This window comes from Cibotium barometz, chromosome 56, assembly GCF_041138505.1.
Source record: "Cibotium barometz isolate CiBa-2024 chromosome 56, ASM4113850v1, whole genome shotgun sequence".
NCBI lineage: Eukaryota > Viridiplantae > Streptophyta > Polypodiopsida > Cyatheales > Cibotiaceae > Cibotium > Cibotium barometz.
Window position 1 is genome coordinate 36,012,843 of NC_141101.1, and position 21,398 is coordinate 36,034,240.

The 21,398-nt window shown below is 51.9% G+C and overlaps 1 protein-coding gene across 2 annotated transcripts in view; it reads left to right on the forward strand.

Moving 5' to 3' along the window:
- IMPL2 (inositol monophosphatase family protein) overlaps positions 1 to 21,398 on the forward strand; it is a 160,963-nt gene that overhangs the window by 116,780 nt on the left and 22,785 nt on the right. For both annotated transcript variants that reach the window (XR_015264906.1, XM_086791542.1), the window contains exon 6: positions 8,605 to 8,671. Coding sequence is in view for 1 of the 2 variants with exons in the window: in XM_086791542.1 (XP_086647668.1) it covers positions 8,605 to 8,671 (67 nt within the window). In the remaining variant the exon portion in view is untranslated. The remainder of the gene's footprint in view (positions 1 to 8,604; positions 8,672 to 21,398) is intronic.

Here is a 21,398-nt window from a genome sequence, read left to right on the forward strand (position 1 = left end):
TACTTGATGGAGCTCAGACGACACAAGGATGTTGTGTTGAGGCAGCATGCTGAGACACAGCCCCGGCTCTGACAGGACACATCACAGAGAGCCTTTACAGATTTCTTTGTGGTACACACATCCAGATCGGAATCCATTGCCCACAACAGTTCCTCTACTATGACATCAGAGCCCACCATCCATACCCACGCTCTAGCTCCATGTCCCAGAGGAGTTCTTAGCAAGAGAGCTCGATCCATTCTGCGAGCTAGACATCCCCGACCCAGAGCATCAGGTCCCTCCACCACAGAGAGAGAGATTCGTGATGTTCTCCGCCGACATGACATGCTCCCATCACAGAGGCCTGACATTCACTCCACCATCGGATCGGTTCTGGCTGAGGCGGGTATCGTCATTAGAGCTGATGACAGCATATCTCACTCTACACAGGATCATCTATTGATCACATGTACTGTCAGATGTTTGCATTTTACCTTTTCTTGTAGGTACCATTGTATTACCTTGGGGTCTTCTGTAGATGGTTAATATAACTTTCTTTCTTTCTTTCTTCAATATACTTGAGATCTGCGAGAGGTTTCACTGTTTGTTTCGTGAGGGATTTGGTCCACCCTCCAGGATCATTGACATCCTGGATCAACGGTGTTGCCTAGGGCTCTTCCTTTTTGCACAAGGACACTTTCTTGAGAGAGCTTTGGGCCCAGCCACCCCGACCCCTCCCTCGTCAGCGAACCATCACCAGCTTCTACTGGACCTGGGGGTGGAGGACACCCATACATTGGATCCTGTTGTCCCACACGGGCTGCTCTGGATCCACCTTGCCTGAGAGGAGTTAGCTCGGACTGGCCCTCCGCATTCTAGCATGCCGGATGCCCCTAGTCTCTTGGAGGTCGGTCACGATCCCCGCATCAGCTCCAGATCCAGGATGTGCTCCACCACCATGGAGCTACTGTTACCAGTCCTGACCTGAAACACTTCAAGTACACACAAAGTAGCAAAACAGAAAGCCATAAAAGGTGGACATTGCATTAAGCCGGGATGGCCGGACCCCCGTAGGTAACTTCTTTATTGATCGGAAGTTGTTACAAGAAACCAAGGTGAGGGTGCTTTCAGCACCAGATTTCCACGCTGTGAAGCTTTCCACAAAGCTTATATGGGACATAGACACAGTGCCATATCAGTCCCAGAAATAGCCCACTGCTGTACAACCAGTTCTAACGGCGAGAGAGAGACACAGAAGCTGCTGCTGCCGGTCTGGACTGTCTCTGAGGAGAGAGATGCAGTTGATTGGTCGCCTCTGTCCTGCCTAGCCTCAAGCTAGAGAAAGAAGGTACAGCAGCTGCTGCCAGTCTGTTTTCATGCGCAGACAGAGAGAAAAGCTCTGTAGCCAGCCTGTCCAGATCACCAAAGAGAGCAGCCTGACTAGAGGAGTAGGTTAATCCGCTGCTATGGGCGACTGTTAGAGAAAAAAAAGGAGCGCTGTCATACGGCCAGTTTTAGGGTGCAAGAGAGAATCTACTGCCAGCCTACTGTGTGTGTGTGAGAAAGAGTGCAGCTCGCCTTTTTAGCCCTCCCCTCCTCTTCAACGCCTCAGCCTAGTCCACCTTTTTCTGGAGTCAGCCAGCCCTAAAAGGGTGGCCCATGCTTTTTCCCTTCCAAAAGTGGCTGCCCATGCTAATAATGTCTAAACCTATTTTTCCTTTAGCCAAAACTGCTATAAATGATTTGTCCCAGAGGTGGGCCCCCAGCTTTTGTTGCCCTTGTAAGCCCAAAAAGCTTGCCCAGATGTCCATGTATGATGCCCATGTACCCATTTAATGTTAACTAAAGTCCATTAAATCCCTTGTTAAGTGCCCAAGCCTCAAATATCAGTGTGAGCACCTGACACGTTTTTCAGAGAAGTGCTTTTATTCTTTGGCATCTCCCATCTTCTGTGGAAAATCCATGTTCTCAACTTGGTTTCCTTATGTGTGGGCTTCCCCCAAAACACTGGTCAGAGGTGGGTAAAAGGCCAAGTGGTGACATGCCCTCCCTCTTAGCAGTTGTCCACAACTGTAGAAGTCGAGGATCAATATCAAGAAATGATCAAGTTCAGTGTGAACTTTGGTATCTTAGTAGTTCATCCATGGGTCACTCAATCATTGAGTGCCACTCAAGGCTGTGAAACCATAATTCATGAAGCGCACCCACCAGGTGTCTTCTTCAATGCTACACCATAAAGGCACCACCCTTCAAGTCTAGGAGATCCACTCCCAATCTGTAGCATCCAGCCACATGCATGCGAAAGAACACTCCTACCAAGAGCTTGTACAGACACCAAGCACCAGCTGGTCTATCGGGGGGCCACCAGGCACTAGTGTGGACACTGGTTTTCAGCATGACCAGCCATGCATGAGTTCAATATCACTGCTGTGGACCACACAGAGGGTTGTCCATTCATTTGCTACTGACAGAGACATTGTTCCAAGATTTGGAAAGGTCAAAGCTTGCTGAAAATTCTGATTTTCAACCTGAAAATTGTATGACCAGAAGATTAAGAAGAGATAAAAACGATAACCCAAATAAATGGGCGACACAAAACAGTCCCATAAGTCTAGATATCAGATCTCTCTGTCCATGCTTCAAGAGTTTATCCAAATGATATAAATTTTGGTGTCGTATCCACCAACTCGAAGGAGTAATTTGTCATTCCCCAATCCCCAGTGGCACGTCGAATGCATGCTACTTTCCAGTGGCTTCCATGCTAGGGTTTGCAAACATCAAACCGAGAGATAGAAGACCGATTAACTGTGCACATGGATGTAGAACGTCCGCTGGATCTGAGCGTTGACATCAAGCCCTAGCATACCAGATTCCAATTTACTGACACTTGGCATAGACATAGTTCTCCGGAAACAAGGTGTCAGTCCAGGGGTGGACATAAGTCCCCTGCCAACGAGGCGTCATGTCCACTCTACCACTTACACTCCGTGTTGGTACTATGACCACACACCTTGGAGGAGAGGTGGGCTTCAGTGTGTAACATAAGATAAGAATCACTCACAGGCATAGATATCCTAGTGCTCCAAAACATTTATGCTAGACATATTTTATAGGCATTTCGGCCACCAATAGTCTTACAAGCATTTCGGCTGCCACTAGAAATCGTCAATGCATGATCCATAAGTGTTCATCATGATCGATATCAAGGAAGTCCATAAAACATGAAGTGAAGAAAAATCCAATAGTTGTCGATATAGAATGATCCAATTTCAGGTTGCGCGGCCAGGATGGAGCTATTTTTTCAGCACACCCCCCCCCCCCCCAGGTGAGAGCCATCGCCACGGACTTCTTTCGATCCCTCCTCACTGGTGCCCCAATATCTCCACAGGTGGTGGAAGCACGCGAGAGGGTCTAGCGGCATACGAGGGAGGTGGTTCCCCCCTCTCTTCGGTCATTCTTATTTACACCTTTTACTGTTGAGGAGTTGGTAGAGGCAGTGTCGGTACTTCCTAGGGGAAAATGCCCGGGGGCGGATGGGCTTCCAATGTCCTTTTTTCTTCGCCATTGGGACCTCATGGAAGGTGGCCTTCGTGCTGCCTTCAATGAGATTATGATCATAGGTGCCATTCTAGAGAGGCTCTCATAGGGCTTAATTCACTTGATTCCCAAGGAAAGTGGTGGCAGATTTTTTTTTCTTTCAGAAAGAGACCTCTATTAAGTAGGATAAAAACATACAAAAATCACACCTATAAGCCGGAAAAGAATAGAATTACCTCAATATGTAAGGTGATTTCAACCATTGAGGAGCATCATGATGCCATGTAAGACTTGTGGTACTAGAGGAAAAGAAGAAGTCATGGTCCCACTCCCAAATAAATATCACGCGCTTCGCCTGCGCAGAATGAGAGGGCCCCTGAATGCGAGCCCAAGTAGCCATAAGAGTATGGATGATATCATCCCATATAGTACTAATGCACTGAGACCCAAAAATCTGGACACCCTCAATAGCCTCCGTGCATCTAGCTCTCCAGATCTGCCATGCTGTAATATTGGCAACAATCTCCCAACTGGTGGCAATCCTCTGTTTGGGGGGTGTATAATTAGAGTGAGGAACATCCTGCAATAAACCATGCTGGGCAATACCTCTACGAATAAAAATAGCAAAATTTGTACCATTGTCCTCATAAAAAAGCTGCGGACCGGACTAGGAGAGCCAAGCCAATTTGTACCATTGCATGGCTCGGCCACTGAATTTGCCCATAAGTTGGGCTATAGAACCGCAAATCTGCTGTGTACTGCTGCATTCCCATAAACAATGTTGTACAGTCTCAGAATCTACTGCACACCTAGGATAGGAAGGTGCTACACCGAAAACCGATCTCCGCTGATTGGTGGGGAGACCACCATGTAAGAATAACCAAAAGAAATGAGAGATTTTGCTCCTTCTGTATGAGTGCCACAGTGTATGCCAATATTTGCGCTGCATCACTTGAGAAATATCATAGCTCTCCCAATGAGGCCTGAGAGTAGGGATCCTATGCATCTGTCGAGTGAGGAGAAGCCTAGCATTCCGGACAGTGAAACTGAAAAAAGGAAGGCTTTTCAAAGGATCGAAGGCATCAATCCACTCCCACTCTCCTGGATCCCACTGAAGATATCTGATAGGACTGCCACTATATAACCACAAACACCAAGAGCCATGAGTCACTATCTAAGGAGAAGGGTCAATGAACCAATGCTTCCCCAAATGACCAACAAGCCTCACTGGACTAAGCCTAGTATCTGGGATGATCTCCTCCATACTACATCTCAATCTCCCTCCAGGCATGATAGAGTAAATGATGCAATCTGTAGCCTCCTGGCCCAGGAGAGCAATGACCTGCAGAGGTATGCCTATCCTCGAAAAAACTCGAAGCCAACTCAGATGATAGTCTCTGTGAAAGGTCCCAGAAAGCCACTCATGCGGAATAGCTGCATCAATCTGATCAATACGAATGCAAGAGCCCCTAAGATGCTGAATGGATGCAGCTCTCCGATACTCCGAAAGACTCTTAAAGGTCTTCCAAGCAAGAACTGTGTGTGCACATCTCTCCCATCCTGACCACTACATATAACGAGATGCACCAAGTGGCCGACCAGCCTCATCCCTCATGAGCTCGCTCGACATAATAGGTTGTCGGTCAGCCTCAACCAAAGACCTAGGAGGCCTTTATCGCAAAAAGTATCTCATGCTTCTTCATGCTCCGACAATGGCTGCAATAAGAGGGGAAGATGGTGGCCTAAAATCAGCCTCTGTGAACAAAAAACGTGTGCTGGGCATCCAGTCTCTCCCGACCCTGGGTGTACATCCGGAAATTTGAGACAAGAAAAAATCCTTCCAAGGCTTAGTGCTTGGTAGGAAACCTCTGACCACAAGTTTGCAAAGCAACGCTCTGCACTGAACATCCGGATCGATAATTTTCAAGCCCCCCTCTCGTTTGGGCTGAATAACTGTCATCCAAGCTACCCTGGCACGAGTGTCTGAGGTGCCATCCAAATCGACCAAAGAAAATTGGGTATCAATCTCCGCAATTGGCCCATGCACGCACGAGAGAAGCACCAACAATAGGCAATAAACCCCGCTTCCTTTATTGCGATAGATGGAGCACAAAGCAGGTGTACCCGCAGGGCCAGAGCAAGGTGGAGCTTTATGGAGGACAGGATCAGAGATTACTTGGCGTGCATCAGCCCCAATTAGATTGTGATTATTCCCCCTTCAAACCAACCCCGAAGATCCTCCATTGAGAGCGTATCTTGTGCAGGTCCCACTCCCCCCATCCTTAGTTAAGCAAATCGTCTCTTGGAATGTCCACGGGATGTGCGGGGGTTCGAGGGGCGGGGGGGGGGGCACTTGCACTCCAAAAGAGGAGTGCTTCTTTAGGAGCTTCAGAGGGCGTGTGTAGGAGGCCCAATTGCTCTTTTGTTCATGCAAGAACATCATCTTTCAATAGGGCGTACCCGCAAATGTGAGAAGATTTTGCGTAGACGTAGCCATACCTTTTGGTCCCCGCTGGTCTAAGCACCATGCATGGGCTCCCTTGAGGTAACGATGCGTACTGACAACTATCGTGTATGTGTTCCTCCATATGGCAGTCATTGTTGAGACCCTTCCTCTGCTTTTTTTTTTTTTTTCAACTGGCCTTTGGCCCAAGATCCTCCCATAGTTACGAAATTTCACCGTCCGTAGACAACGGCCCGTAGGCGCTTATTTCTCCACCTGTAGGCGATGCCACTAAGGAAGCACCAAGGGGGGTTTTGAACCCAGAACCCCTTGGTCCTAGGCAAACATCTTCACCAGTTGAGCTATCACCTCATTGGCCTTCTGCTTCCTTTATTGCGACAGATGGAGCACAAAGCAGGTGTAACGCAGGGCCAGAGCAAGGTGGAGCTTTATGGAGTATAGGATTAGAGATTACTTGGCCTGCATCACCCCCAATTAGATTGTGATTATTCCCCTTCCAAACCGACCCCGAAGACCCTCCATGGAGAGGGTATGCTGTGCAGGTCCCACTCCCCCTGTCATTAATTAAGCGGATCGTCTCTTGGAATGTCCATGTGATTTTTTTTGTTTCTTTTTGACACAGCCATACCTTTTGGTCCCTAGCTTTGTCCCTAAGGGGAACTAGGGAGGGATATGCATTTTGTTTAGTGAGCAAATGCTTCCATTTGTTAACGCCCTTTTGAAGAGCATAGCTCAAGACCAACTCACCAGGTTGAGAGAGGAGTCTCCACAAGGGCCTAGCCTCCCTCCAACTACAAGAGCAAACCCTAGACAGTCCGTGGGTGGAGTCTCAGTTGGAGGCAACTTGCACAGAGATTCGATCGATTCAGGAGAGGAGGGTGGAGTATCCATACCATGCCAGGGCCTCCTCTTGGACTCAAGCAAGGGATAGGGTCGCCCATGATTTTTGAGATAACACGCCCTCACCATCGCAAAGACAGGGCCGGAGACTGAGGAGCCTAGCCAGTAGCATCGAGATGGATCTCCCTCAGATTTGGGCCATAGCAACACATTTCTTCAGAAATCTTTTTTAGCAGACTCCCTCACCCCACAGGTGGAGGCGGCGAGAGAGAGAGAGTCTGGCAACATACACCGGAGTTGGTGCCCCCTAGGCCTCCAAGCCTTTTTGTGCTCCCCCTTCTCTCTGGCCGAGTTATGCGATTTGCTCCGAGCCCTTCTGTAGGGCAAGTGTTTAGTCGAGGATGGCTTGCTGGTCTCTCTTCTTGCGTTATTGGGATCTCATGGAAGACAGCTTAAACGAGATCATGACCTCAGGTCACATGCTAGAGATACTTTCGGAGGGGCTGATTTACTTGATTCCAAAGAAGGGTGGTGACCATTTGGAGATTTGGAAATGGCACCCCATCACCCTTCTAGGGAATGCTTACAAAATCCTCACCAAAGCCATCATCCGTCGCCTACAGCCTCATCTCCCCAACATGATCCATGGAAACCCAAACCGGCTTCATCCAAGATGGGAGCATCTTGGTTAACATTTTCACCTTTTGGGAGGCGATCCTACAGCCAAACTTCACACAAAGGACATGGCTGTTCTTCTTCTCGATTTTGATAAGGCTTATGATAGCGTCGATTGGGCGTTTCTGGAGGGCACCATGCTTAGGATGGGATTTCCAACAAGATGGATAGAGGCATCTCCACTCTATACTCCACAGCTCACGGTCACATCCTCATCCGAGGGGCCTCGAGGACAGGTTTCCGCTGATCTCCGCATGAGTCAGACAGGGATGCTTGCTAGCCCCCTTCCTCTTCCTCTTCATGGCAAAGTTGACAACTAGCTTTCTCTCCATGCAGGAGAGGGTCTCCGCCTCCCGTTAGATCATAGGAGGAGTTACTTGACTTGGGGCTTGTAGAAAACACAACCGCCTCGCCATCGAGATCTTCTACTTTAGCCTCCGCAACTCAGATCAAATGGCACAAGTCATGCGCTTTCTGGGTTGGATCTTCACCCACCCCAGCTTGGCATCCAGTTGAGTCCTTTCAGTGGATCCCTAGGGACACCCCAATCAGATACCTCAGGTGTTAGGTAGGGATTGACATCTCAGCCGAGCAGCAGCTTGCCCCCCTTGTTCTAAGCATTTGGAAGAAGCTTTTGTATTGGAGCACTGCCCGCCTCTCCCTCACCGGCCGCGTGATCGTGGCCAACCATGTTCTCTTTGCCACCACATGGTACATCACTTCTAGCTGGGCATTCTCTAGAGCTTGCCTAAACAACTGCAATGGCTGATCCGGATTTTTTTGTGGGCCTATGATTTTTCTTTTTGCATTGGAAGAGATGAAGATGGACTTGTGATCTCTTATTTTTGTCTAGTTGTTTTGACATATATTTGCAATGTAGCTTACTTTTACTCTTTTTTAAATGCCAAGTATTCTTCTTCGATGAATAAGAAAACACATGGTTTTTGCTCATGACGCTGCAAGATAACTAGCTAGCAAGAGGAAAGATACCAAGAATGTGATTTTCGTGATTGGTTTTTTATAATGATTTTGTGTAGCAAATTGAGATATGAAAATGGGACAAATTATGTAATTGATGTGCAGTGTATTTGCATTCATTTAATATACAGCTATACAACCAGCCCACATCTATTTTCTGGTGCAGCAGCAGAAGCTTTTTCACGCATTAGGGATAAGGTAAGGCATCCCATTTGTAAACTGAATGCTTTGACATGTAATTCTGTGTGCTGGAGTTGTGCTTGAATGGCTGTGTGCTGAATTCCACATTTAAATTGGACTTCTTGATTTATTTCCTAGCTAGAGGACTCAAGGCTTGTAATGGCATTTTCAATGTCTTCAATGATTCAATCAGCCCATGTCCCAATTACATCACATGTGGGGACAATCATGTTGACAACTTATGTAGCCCTCTTGAGCATAGTTGTCATGGTATGAAAATACGATACTGTACGGGAATTTTTGGTATGATATAAAATTTTCAGATACTGTACGATAAAAAACGGTTGTTTTTTTTTAAAACGCTTACAAATTATGGAGCTTCAAGCTTGAATGTGTGGGAAGGTTGGGAGGGAGGAGTCTACAGTGCTTGAGGAACCAGAACATGGAGATGTCTCGAGATGTGTCTCTCACAGTTGGATCTCCCAATTGTCTCCAAAAAAGAACCTGCATGGGTAATGCAATACCAAAGGTCTCCCAGTGTAGCGTTTATGACTAAGGGACCGTCCTTGCACAAATACGAGTAGTGCATCTAAGGTGATAGGTTTAGGGACCTCCTCTCTAGATCAAAATGGCCATGTCCAAATCTCCTCCCTCGTACATAACTTGAGGATCTGATTGCCTAGCCTACCTATACCAGGGATCTCCAAGTGATGTAGCAAGATTCTCTCATCCTACCCATCAAGTGTACACTACCAATCTACCTTGCCATATTTTTTAGGTCTCTCAACAACCCCATATGGAATACTGAGTGGACACGAAAGTTGCGAAGTATTGCAGGCATTTGGGATCTTTGTTTTTTTTTTTTTTTTTTTCCGGAAAAGAGATCCTTCTATTAGTTAATGAGAAAACGCCATAAGGCTACAAAGCTCACCTCGCAAGGAGGGATAAAAACACAGTGAACTCCTGAGCTCCACCCCCGTGGCTGGCCGCTCTCTGGGGGGGGCTACCTAGTAGTACATGTGGGAGGTGAGAAAAGCCAAACTGGAGGCCTGTAGTGCCAAGTGACATCCTTGCCCCTCGCGGTGAGGAAAGGGCCAGGCTACCAAGTGCGGAGGAAAGCCTTGCGGCGCCCTCTCATGCGATCCGAGTCGCCCTGGAGTTTCCCCCAGTGACCTCTCTCAAGGTGTGAATGATGTCCACCCAGAGGGCCTGTATGACCTCCGCCGGTGGAGTCGCCTGGCGGTCAATGGCCTCCCTGCATCGGGCTCTCCAAATGTGCCAAGCCGTCATGCTGGTGATCAACTCCCATCTGTGCCCGACCCCCTCCTGAGGGACTGCCGAAGAGAAGTCTGGCGTCGGAACCACCGCCATCGCCCTGTCAGAGACCTGGATGGTCGCACTGCCAGGGACGTCCTCATATCCAAGGGCCGGGCCGCTGTCCGTGGCCCAAGCCACCGCACCCCACGTCACCAGCATCTCACCTGGTGAGCCTGCAAAAACCATCCTGAGAGTGCGCTGCCAGACCTGCTGTGCCTGTGGGCAATCCCATAAGCAGTGCCGCTGCGACTCCTGTGCATGGCCGCACTGAGGGCAGGACGCTGGGTGACTGCCGAAAGCTAGCCAAGCCCCCACAGCCAGTCCTCTATGCGCTGTGAGCCAGAGAAACAACGTCACCTTCCGGGGCCGGAAGCTGGCCCAAAGGCGCTGCCAGAAGTCCCTAAGAAAGGCAGGGGAGAGCCCCTGTCACCGCCAATGCTCGGTCGCCGCCGGGGTGCTCGCTATCCTGTGTCTCTGAATCCTCCGCCCCAGCCTCGCTGTGTACTGAAAAAAGGGGATGCCTGGGCTGGTAGGGGCCAAGTAGGGATCTCGCCAAAACCACTCACCTGGATCCCACTGAAGGCGAATAAGAGGCCTGCTGTCCCAAGCCCATAATCTCCAAGAACAGTCCTCCCCTATCGAGGCCGGTGAGGGGTCTACATGCCACTGTCTCTGATGAAAGCCGACCACCCGCACCCTCTGAAGAATACATCCCTGGAGCCCATCCAAATCTAGTCGTGTCCTCTGAAGCTGGCCACCCTCTCCCACCTCGAAAGTGAGTGGGGCGACTCTCTCCGCTGTGCCGCAGACCGCTAGAAGGATCTCATGCCGAGTGAAGACACCCATCCACTGTGGAGGTGGAGGGTCCTGTACTGGGGTCCGCCACTCCCGGGGGATGGCCGCCTCAATGTCCTGTCTCATCAACTCTCTGCCCCTCATCCCACTGAGTCTCCTCTCCTGAGCCTCTAGAGGGAGCTGCTGAAAACCTATCCAGTCGTCTAGGGACTGGGCTGGGCCAGAGCTCAGCGGGCCCCATGACACGTGAGACCGCGATCCAACCATATGGCCACTGGGGAGACGAATCAAGGGGTTCCCGATCAAAGGCTGCCTCAGGCGCTCCTCATCGGTGCCCGGGGGAGTCTGGAAGAGTGACGGCCTCAGATGCGCCCAGGCCCTCAGAAGGCTAGCTGCAAAACGCTCCTCGAAGCCAAGGCCCACTCCTCTGGATCGCTGCTCTGTAAAGATCCACCTGATGCTGGGGGTCCAGGGGCCGCTAAGAGAAGGGGTGCGGCTGAGCATCCTGGAAACAAGAAACTCCTTCCACGGCTCAGCGCCTGGCAGGAGGCCACGAACTACCAACTTGCCAAGCAATGCTCGGCTTTGGCAAATAGGATCAACAATGCCCAGGCCGCCTCTCTCCCTCGGCTGAGTGATCACCGCCCATGCCACCTTGGCCCTGCGGACCGCCCGTCGCCACCGGACCAAAGAAAGTTCCTGATGAGCCTCTGCACCTGGCCAATGCATGCCCGAGAGAAGGCCCAGCAAGAAGTGATGTACCACATAGTAGCAAGCAGAACCTGGTTGGCCACAACTACTCGGCCAGCCAGAGATAAACGAGCGGTACTCCAGAAGCTTCTTCCGAATGCTCAGAAGAAGGGGGGCTATCTGCTGCTCCGGAGATATGTCAATGCCCACATAGCATCCCAAAGAACGCACTGTAGTGCCGGGGGGCAGCCACTGAAAACCGTCAACTGGCCTCCAAGTCGGGGGGGGCATAGAGCTGACCCACAACCCACACGACTTGTGCCAGTTGATCAAAGCGCCCGAAGCTCTGCAAAACCTGTCCATGGCTAAGGCGAAGGCGCGGAGGTTCTCCTCACCTCCCTGAAGATAGACAGCAGTGTCATCCGCAAACTCCGAGTCTAGGAGCTCCTCCGAGGTGCGGATGGGAAGCTGGAGGCCCCGCAAACCTGTATCCTGCGCCGTCAAAAAAGTGCTCATGGCCTCCGCCACAAAAAGAAAAAGAAAGGGCGCCAAGGGGCACCCCTGCCGCACCGAGCGCGAGAGCTGGAACCTCTCTCCGCGCACGCCCTGTATCAGCACCTGGCTATGAGCCGATGTGTAGAGTGCAGAGACCCCACGGATCCACTGAGGGGGGAAGCCCATCCTCTCCATAGTGCCTTCCAAGAAGGCCCAGTCCACCCGATCATATGCCTTCTCGAAGTCGAGAAGGAGCACTGCCAGATCCTCCTGTCGAAATCTAGCCAAAGCCGTAGCCTCCCAGAAAGAGAAAATGTTATCCAGAATGCTCCTATCCTGGATGAAGCCAGTCTGCGTGGAGTGGATGATGTCCGGAAGGTGAGGCTGAAGCCGCCTGCTGATCGCCTTAGCTAGGACCTTGTAGGCCGTGCCTAGCAAGGTGATCGGTCTCCACTGTCTAATCTCCAGTCTGTCTCCTCCCTCTTTGGGGATCAAGTGGATCAACCCCTCTGCCATGCTGTCCGGCATGACTCCTGACTCCATAATCTCCTGGAATGCCAATCTGAAGCCCCTTTGTAAGAGGCCCCAGTACCTCTGGAAGAAAGCCACCGAAAGACCGTCCTCTCCTGGGCATTTGCCCCGAGGTAATGCCTGAAGAGCCTCCTCCAGTTCCGTATCCGAGAAGGGGGAGAGAAGGGAGTGCTGCAAATGGGCCGGCACAACCGGTCTCGTGAAGCTCCAGACTGCCTCCCGAGCCTCTCTCACCCTGTCATCTGCTGGCTCAGCAGAGAGAAGGTCCCTGTAAAAATCTGTGGCTATAGCCCGAACCCTGGGGGGATCCACCACAACCTGGCCATCAGCCTGCCGAAGACGCCTGAGACCCTCTCGTCTGAAGCGAGGCCCTGTCGCCTCAAAGAAATCTCGAGTCACTCTGTCTCCAGCCTGTGTCCAAAAAGAAGCCCGAGCATGGAATCGGAACTCCACCCTCCTCTCCTCGATGGATCTGATCTCCGTGCGAGCTGACTCCATCTGCTCTGAGATCCAAGGGCTCGTAGGATCCCTCTCCTGGAGTCTCTGGAGGGACGCTAGACTCCTCCGTAGGCTCCTCTCCTGCTCTCTGAAGGCCTCCAGCCGGTCCAAGGCAGCCTGTCTGAGCATCTGGCTGATCTCCTGCAAGCCACTGGCAAGATCGCTGGCTGCCGATCCTCTCCTGAACTGCAGCTCCTGCCAGACCTGCTCAACTCTGATCGCAATCTCGGGCTCCTCTATGAGACAATCTGGAATCCGGACGCTCTGGCCCTGCTCTCCTCTCGTGGGGTCCTCGATATGGAGAAGCACTGGATAGTGGTCTGAAAACGAGGAGCCTGCAAGTATGCCCACTGTGCCACCTCTATCATAGGCCCACTCATCAATGTAAAACCTGTCGATGCGGGATAGGTTAACTCCTATGGCCCGTCTATCCGAGCGCGAGAAATATAAACTCCCCTGCAACCTGCCAAACTCCGGGAGAGTCCACGGATCCTGGCCTCTCACCTGAAGCACTAGTTCCTCCCAGGCAGCGAGCTCCGGCCCATGAATGGTCTCCTGGCTGCCCCCCATCCTGTCCTCTGCATCCTCCAGCATGTTGCAATCCCCTCCGAGGCACCAGTGGTCTGCCAAGGGGAGGGACTGCCTAATGGTGCTCCAGAACTCGGCTCTCCCGGTCGCCCCATTTGGGGCGTAGAAGTTGAGGAAGCCAATGCGGTCTTCCCCAACCCGAAGGATGATCCACTGCGCACGACCCTGGACCAGAATGCCAGAGTCCACAACCTCGGATAGAAGCTGCTCGCTGACTGAGATGCATACTCCACCCTGGTTCCCCTGGGAGCCATATGCCGGTGACCAAAAAGTGTGACTCCTGCCTGGCAAGATCTTCCCGCAGGTGCGGGTACGCCCGGCAGAAAGGTGGTGCTCCTGGATGAAAAGGATATCTATGGGTCCTCCAACGAGAGCCCTCTGGATCTCCTAGCGAAGTCTGCCCCGACCAATGTAACAGCGATGTCCACCGAGACCCTGGATGTTCCATGAGAGGATCCTCATGGATGAGCTATGGCAAGTGAAGCAGCCTCCACTGGCTCACCCCTCTCAGCCGGCCCGGATGATCTGCCCTCCACTCTGTGAGTCTTGGGCGCCGGCTTGGAGGGAGAATAATCACTGTCTGTCCGGGTGCGGAGTCTCTCCAAAAAGAGGGTGACCTGTCTCTGTGTCCAGCCCCACTCCGCCTTCGCCCTGTCCAGGGCATAGGCGTGAGACCAATCCTCTGCATATATGTATCTAAAGGTAGGCTGCACCCTCGGGGCGGCATGGAGGAGAATCAGAAGCACCGCCTCAACTGAGGTGTGGACCGGATCCGCCCTCCAGTCTTCTATACCAAACAAGCTCATGCGGGCTGAGTGTAATCGGGTCTGCAATAGGTCCGTGAGCCCCAGGTCACTGAAGTGGTGAGAAAACTCCAGTATCTGATCACGCAAAACTTCCTCTACAGAGTTGCAATCCCATGCTGTGTCTGGGGCAACACTGGGAGGAAAGGAGAAAGCCACCATGCTGCTCACCACAGAGGGAGAACGAGAGGGATGGCACACCACGCAAACGTGCAAGGGCGCGACCAGTGTCTCGAACGGGCCAGCGTCCAGCTGGAGGCACCTGAAAAAACCGTAATCCACTGGTAGCCCCATCACTCGCGGGGGCCCCCCAGGGGAGGCTGGAGAGAACTCTGTGGCGGGCGAAGCGAGGATAGCCATCTCCACCGGCCCGGCGTGGCGGTGGAACAGCCGCTGGACTGAGCTCTGGCCTACCTAGCTGCGCTGCCCCGGGGCAGTGGGTGGTTTGGCGAAGTATCCTGGAGAGGCCGAGGGAGGGATGGGGGCTCGTGGCGAGGAGGGGGGAGAACGAGGAGAGGATGGAGCGGCATCTGCCAGAGGATAGGTGTCAGGGGGGGCCGCCGGGGGAGGCGGGAGGGGGGGGGGCGGGGGGGGGGAGAGGGGAGGGTGGAAGGAGTGCTCTCCGGGTGAGGGGAAGGGGAGCCGGGGGTCGAAGAGTGCGGCCCAGGATCCTCAGGAATCTGCTCCAAGGAGGGGGCGGGGCCCCCCGCGGGGGGAGGCGGGAGCGGGGTCTCCACGTGGGAGGCTCCACCAGCGGCCTCAACGGGCACTGAGTCTGAATCCTCGTCCATCGGGGTGGGACCTGCTGGCCGCCTATCCCTGACAGGAGCATAAGTGCGGATAGGTGCCTGTACGCCTGCCAGAGTCGCCTGTCCGCCAGCCTGTGCTGCCTGCTGGCGTCTGCGAGCGACGACGGTCCTTGCGGGCCGGGCGTTTCCGCCGGCGAACCTCCTGCCATCCTCCAGCCTCCTGGGACTGCGCGGCATCCTCCGCCGGGGCCTGCTCGTCAGATGATGGCGCCTGCTGTGACGAGCCAGGGATGTCCGGTCTCTGAAGTGGATGGCCACCCCTCGGGTCTCCTGCAGGGGGTCCGGAGGCGGCATAGCGTGAAGGATGAGCCCCCTTGCGGGGACAGGCGCGTGCGAGATGGCCCATCTCCCGACATATGTAACACTGGCCGGGGAGGCCCGGATACTCCACGCGCTGTATCATATGTCCTCCAGAAAGACAAGGGAGAAGGATCGTCTTCGGGAGGGACTCTGGTGACGGAACCACAACCCGAATGGCCGGGAGTCCTGCTGCCCGAGCAATCACTGAAGCCGCTGTCTGAGGCGTCTCCACCACCTGCCCGAACGCCTTGCCAATGGATGACAAGAGGGGCAAGTACTCCCTACGGAGTCCAGGAAAACAGATAGTGACGGGGAAACCTGTCGCACCTGCTAGCGGGTCAGAAGCAGGGTCGAAACCATGAGTCCATCACGCCAGCCGGGATGAGCGGAGGGCAATGGGGCTCCGAGCCAGCACCATCTGAGCTGCCTGTGGACTCGAAATCCACCTGATAGTAGCCACGTCCCAAAAAATCTACGCTGACGATCTTGGCGGGCACGCCAACAAGGCTGCCTTGCAGAAGGTCGCGAAGCTCTCTCCGCATCGGACGGCTACCCACTATCTTGCAGACCAAGGAGGAGGCTTCAAGAGCGGAAACTGTGGAAACAAACAACTGAAGATCTTCAGCTGTGAACTCCAGACGGAGACCGGAATCGGCAGGGTTAGTCGGAGCGGCTTCCATGGAGTCCTCCAGAGGGAAAAAGCCAGAAACCGGGGTCACCAACGGGAGGGACACAGCCCTGCGAGGAAAAAAGAGAGGCGGAGGGCTACAGGATAGCGGGGGCGGGGCGGGGGGGGGGGGGGGACTGAGGCGGGGAGGAGTTAGTGGTGGGCGGAGGGGCGAGACGGAAGGGAGGAGAGAGAAGGCGGAGGGGGGAGAGGTGGCGGGGGAGAGAAGAGAGGCAGGGGAGAGGGAGGCGAAGGTGGTAAGAGAGACGGAGGAAAAAAGGATGGGGGAAGGAAGCAAACGGCGGGGGGAGTGGCGGGGAAGGCAGCGAGGAAGGTGGCGAAGGAAGAGAAGGCGGGGGAAAAGAAAGCGGAAAAAAGGAGGGAGGCGGGGGAGTGAAGGCGGGGCAGTAAGCGAGGCAGAAGGCAGTGGAGGGATGGCGAACAGGGGCACGATGAAGAAGGCGGGGGAGAGGGCGGAGGGGACAGCGGAGGACTGGGGGGGGAGAGTGAGGCGCGATGGCGAGAAGCAGCGGGGGGGGAGAAGCGGAGATCGCAGGCGATCTCAAGTCTCTCGGTTAACGGATCAGTCACATCGATGTCATTTGGGATCTTTGTTAAGTAGGATTTCTATATTCTTTTTAGCATTTGGAAATTTTTCTCAAAGTGGTGGGGGGGGGGACCTCGTACTGTACGATATCATACGGTACCGTACAGTACGAATGGGTTCGTACGGGTACAAGAAACAACTATGCTCTTGAGTCACCAAATGGGTATCGTTATGAGCTTTTATCTTGGCCATGAGGGACTACAATCTTGTGCAGAATATATTTGACCCTGAAGCTTTTATCCATAGTACTGGTTTTATTCCTGTTCGGTGTGATTGCAAGTGAAAAATGTAGAGCTTGAGTTTAATTCAAAGATATTCGAAGAATTTAGTTAGTAATTTCCTGCTTGTATTGAGGACATACAAGAAGAAAAGGTGGTGCAAGGTTCTTCTCCTTGTGTGAAGGATTTTGGACAAGAGAGAGTCATGATTTTAGAAAGCAACACAGTGCACCTTATGTCAGGACATACAAGAAGAAGAGGTTGTTCAAGGTTCTCTACCTTGTGTCAAGGATAGTCGCTCGTTTCAGGCAGGAGAGGAGATTCAATATCACAGACCTGGACATTTAGTGCAGGGCATTGCCTTTCAAGCGTGTGGTCATAGGATATCTTCCAGGGATAGAGTCGTGGACAAATTTCATCGTCTTTCATATTGCCAGTTGCACACCGTGCAACGAAGGAGACTGGATGCATAGCACTACATTGGATCTTTTTGAAGGTAGATTATAGATCTCCCTCTTTTTCGCTTTTATCTGCCATTGTCAGAGCATTGAGTAGTATGAGACATTTTTTGAGGCAGGGATACCAAGTACTGATGCAGAGGTAGACAGATAACCCATCATGTTGAATGATTTGATCAGAGATGATATGGGTGGGCCTTCGGGAGCCTCTGGCTATATTTAGTGGTCAGGCTGTGAGAGGGGTCATGCCTCATGAGTTAGATTGTCCAGCACCCTAGAGGGAGCCACAGAGTATGGAGCAGATTGATGCAGCCATCCCTCATGAGTGGATCACTGACACTTTTCATCACAGATCACTGACACTTTTCATCACAGATCTTGCCCTCGTTGGAAATCTCTGTACTGGAGTGCCTCTTCAAGTAGTTGGAAATCTAAGCTAGGATGGAGATAAGTGTGTTGGAAAATCAATAACCAATTTATGCCACGTGGGCTATTATGGAGCCTTTTAGGATTGTGGGCCGCTTAAGGAGGCGCTGGGTTATCTCATTCATACCCTCCACGGCCAGTGAGGGAAGGTACAAGGAGATTTGGACTGCATGCGGAGACGTCGAGGGGCCTTCCTATGCATCTGGCAGTAGGGCTCCTTCCTCTCAGACAACGCTGGTGACCTCACTTGGCACTATGGACCACTGGTTTGGCTTCCTGCACTGGGTTATCTCATGTTGTAGTGTTAGAGAGCACGAGCTCCCGTTAGTGGTTTGCACACCCACAAACCACCATGTCTTGTTTAGCACCTCTGTGTGCCCCCCTCCACCTCAGGTGCCCCGCCCCCCCCCCCCCCCCCCCCCCCCCCCCCCCCCCCCCGGCGCCCCCGGGCACCACACAAAGCGGAGTGCATCCATGTCGTATGGGCAGATATCTATGCTACATGGAAATTCGGACCGCATGCGGACATGTCGAGAGGCCTTCCTATGCATCTAGCAGCAAGTCCCCTTCCTCTCGGACAAGTCTGGTGACCTCACTTGGGACTACATCATAGTTACGGGAAACGATCGAAACGCCTTTGTTGTAGGGATGAAACGCCGTTTCGGGTAGCTGACCTACTGGAAACACGTTTCCGGCGGGGAAACGTTTCCGCTTGGCGGAAACCGCGAGTTTCCGGCATTTCCAGCATGTGAGAAACATTTCGTATGACACGAAAACGGCCGTTTTGTGTGGTCATATGCCACCTGGCCCCCAAGCCCCAAAAAACCCCAAATGAAGATGCGATCCACGAGACGGCCAACGGACTGTACTAAAAAATGACCAAAGAACAGTGGCTAGTACGAATTTAAAAAAAACCCAAATCGTCATCGAAACGGCCGCTGCAACTTGGGATCAAAAATCCCAAATGCTCATTGAAACGGCTACAGGTGTGAGGGAAAAAAACAGCCTAATTTGGTCACTTGGTTGCGCAGAGCAGTGAGAGTACAACAAGCTTTGCCATTCGATTCTCTCTTTCTGTAGCGACCCGTTTTTTAGCTTTCTTTCCTTTCTTTCTTCCACTCCCTCTGCATTGCAAATCCTCCCCTTTTCTTTCACTTATCTATTGCATTGCAATTTGCTGCACAGTGCACATTGTGCCCATTCTTGTGTTTGCCCCTTTCTTTTCCATCCCCATTCTTGCAGGCATTTCTTTGTCACTCTCATGGCATCTAGGCAGCCACATCTTGACAGAGAGAATGAGAAGCTATTGGTGGCAGCAGGTGGATATTGTTAATAAATATGATTCCAAGAGAGGTGGGGCAAGAAGATTTCGTTGCCCATATTGTAGTCTGGAAAGAGGTGGCTGTCCAAAGCGGGTTGAAGCCCATTTGCTTGCCTTCCCAGGGTTTGGCATAGGTAAATGCAAGAAGATTGCTCCAGTAGATGCACAAAGAATGGAACGGGAAGCTTCACTTCTTCCCCCTCCAACTCAGCATTCAGCTTCTCATGGAACACTTGTAATTGCTGGCCATCCATTCATACTGCATCATCTCTTGGGAGTGGTGGAAGCTCATTTGATATGCCTACACATGCTCCTCGCAAAGGAAAGGCTAGGCAGTCCACTCTTCTCTTGGGAGTGGTGGAAGCTCATTTGATATGCCTACACATGCTCCTCATTTGATATGCCTACACATGCTCCTCGCAAAGGAAAGGCTAGGCAGTCCACTCTTCACATAGCATGTCATCCACAAAGCAAGGCACAGGTTGATGCTAATGTAGCACACTTTTTCTACTCTTGTGGGATCTCTTTTAATGTTTCCCACTCACCATTCTTCAAAGAGACGGTGGCTGAAATTGCAGTGTTTGGTGGTGCATGCACTCCACCTTATGATGATGCCTTGAGGGAGAGATTGCTTGAGAATGAGATAACATCCATCAATGAAGCCATTGCACCTGTGAAGGAAATGAAATGATATATTAACGTCTCTAAGAGGCCATAATATGGCCTATGAGACCAAAATTGAGAGTACATCTGAAGTTGGTGTCTCATCAAACAGAACAACTAAATGAAACCTAAAAAGTACAATAAACTGATTATCTTATAGTTATAAGAACTTTAAGTAAGACTCCTAGATGATACTGAGTAGAAAATACTGGAAAATGTATATCAAGTAGATCCATGTATGCTGATCAGTTGAAGTGCTGCCCTCTCCTCAGATCAAATATCTCCGCCATGGGGCTGTCTAGAATGGAGAGGTTGTAGAATCGAGGTAGGCGCCTCCGATGCCGAGCAATAATGGCTCTGATCTGGCGATGGTGAGGATGTCGTGGTCGGGATCCTGGTGGGCGTGGCCGACGAGCAAGACAGAAGATGAGTGCTCTATCAATGGTGACTCCTTGGGAGAGTGGGCGGTGCCCTGATGGCCCAATGGAGGAGGTATCAGGAGGTGTGTGGGCTGGGTGGTTGTTGCTGGTGCTGGTGCTGGTGCCGAAGAAATCTGTCAGGATCCTCTCTCTAGGTACATCATGGCTCGGTCTCCTGAGCTCAAGTAGGAACAATCCCAGGCATCTCTGATCCAAACTCCATGACCCTGAGTAACGGCCCAAAACCCTCTCGGAAGAGGCAGTGATATCTCCCTCGGATCTCATAATAGACTGTACATCAACAAATGTAGTGCTCCTCTGTCTTTGCCTCCAGGTAGCATAACTGGCAAATGCGGTCATCCGAGATTGATGCACATATCGCCCTGTCTCAATCCGCAGCTGGTGTGATGAGGTCTCGATTTGTCCAATGCCGCAACGTATCCCATGTGATAGGTGTACATCCATGTATGCAGTGCAGGTGATAAAATCATTTGGTGAGAGGTGGCTCTTGTAATGAGCCATTTTCGTGCCTAAGGGCTCAAGGGGACTAGTCCATGTCCTCTCTGTGTGCACTTTGATGATATCCATCCTGATCATGCGGTTCTGCTCTGAGCAGGTGAGATCCAAAAATGGACAATCTAGGCTATACTGAAAGGGTTGTAGTGCCTCTATCCGCAAACCATGTAGGTCAAACCATGATCTCATCTGAGCATACCAGCAATGCGTATCTCCATCGTCTGCCAACTGTATGGATGAGGTCAATGCCAATGGGGTGTACCTCTGTTGACGGAGCTCCCATAGCCGCTGTAAAAAGGTAACTGCCTGGAATAGGGCCTTGATCAGTACTCGTGTGGCACCCAGCTCAGCCCGAACAATCCCATGTGGTACCAATGATTTGCTCCGAATCATGTGGGCAATCATCATAATCAGTGGTCTCTCCATTTGCCTCCATCCCTCATTCGTTCCTCTCTGAGATCTGTGATGTATGTTGGACCCCAATTGGAGCTCCGTACAAGAGGGTCGGTGTGACAAGCATATCAAATAGCCACAATTTGGTGTGTGGCTCCTAAACTGTGTGTGTGCACACTGCCACTCAAGTGGCCCCAAGGCTGCATGCCCTCGAGCTAATCTGGCTGTTGT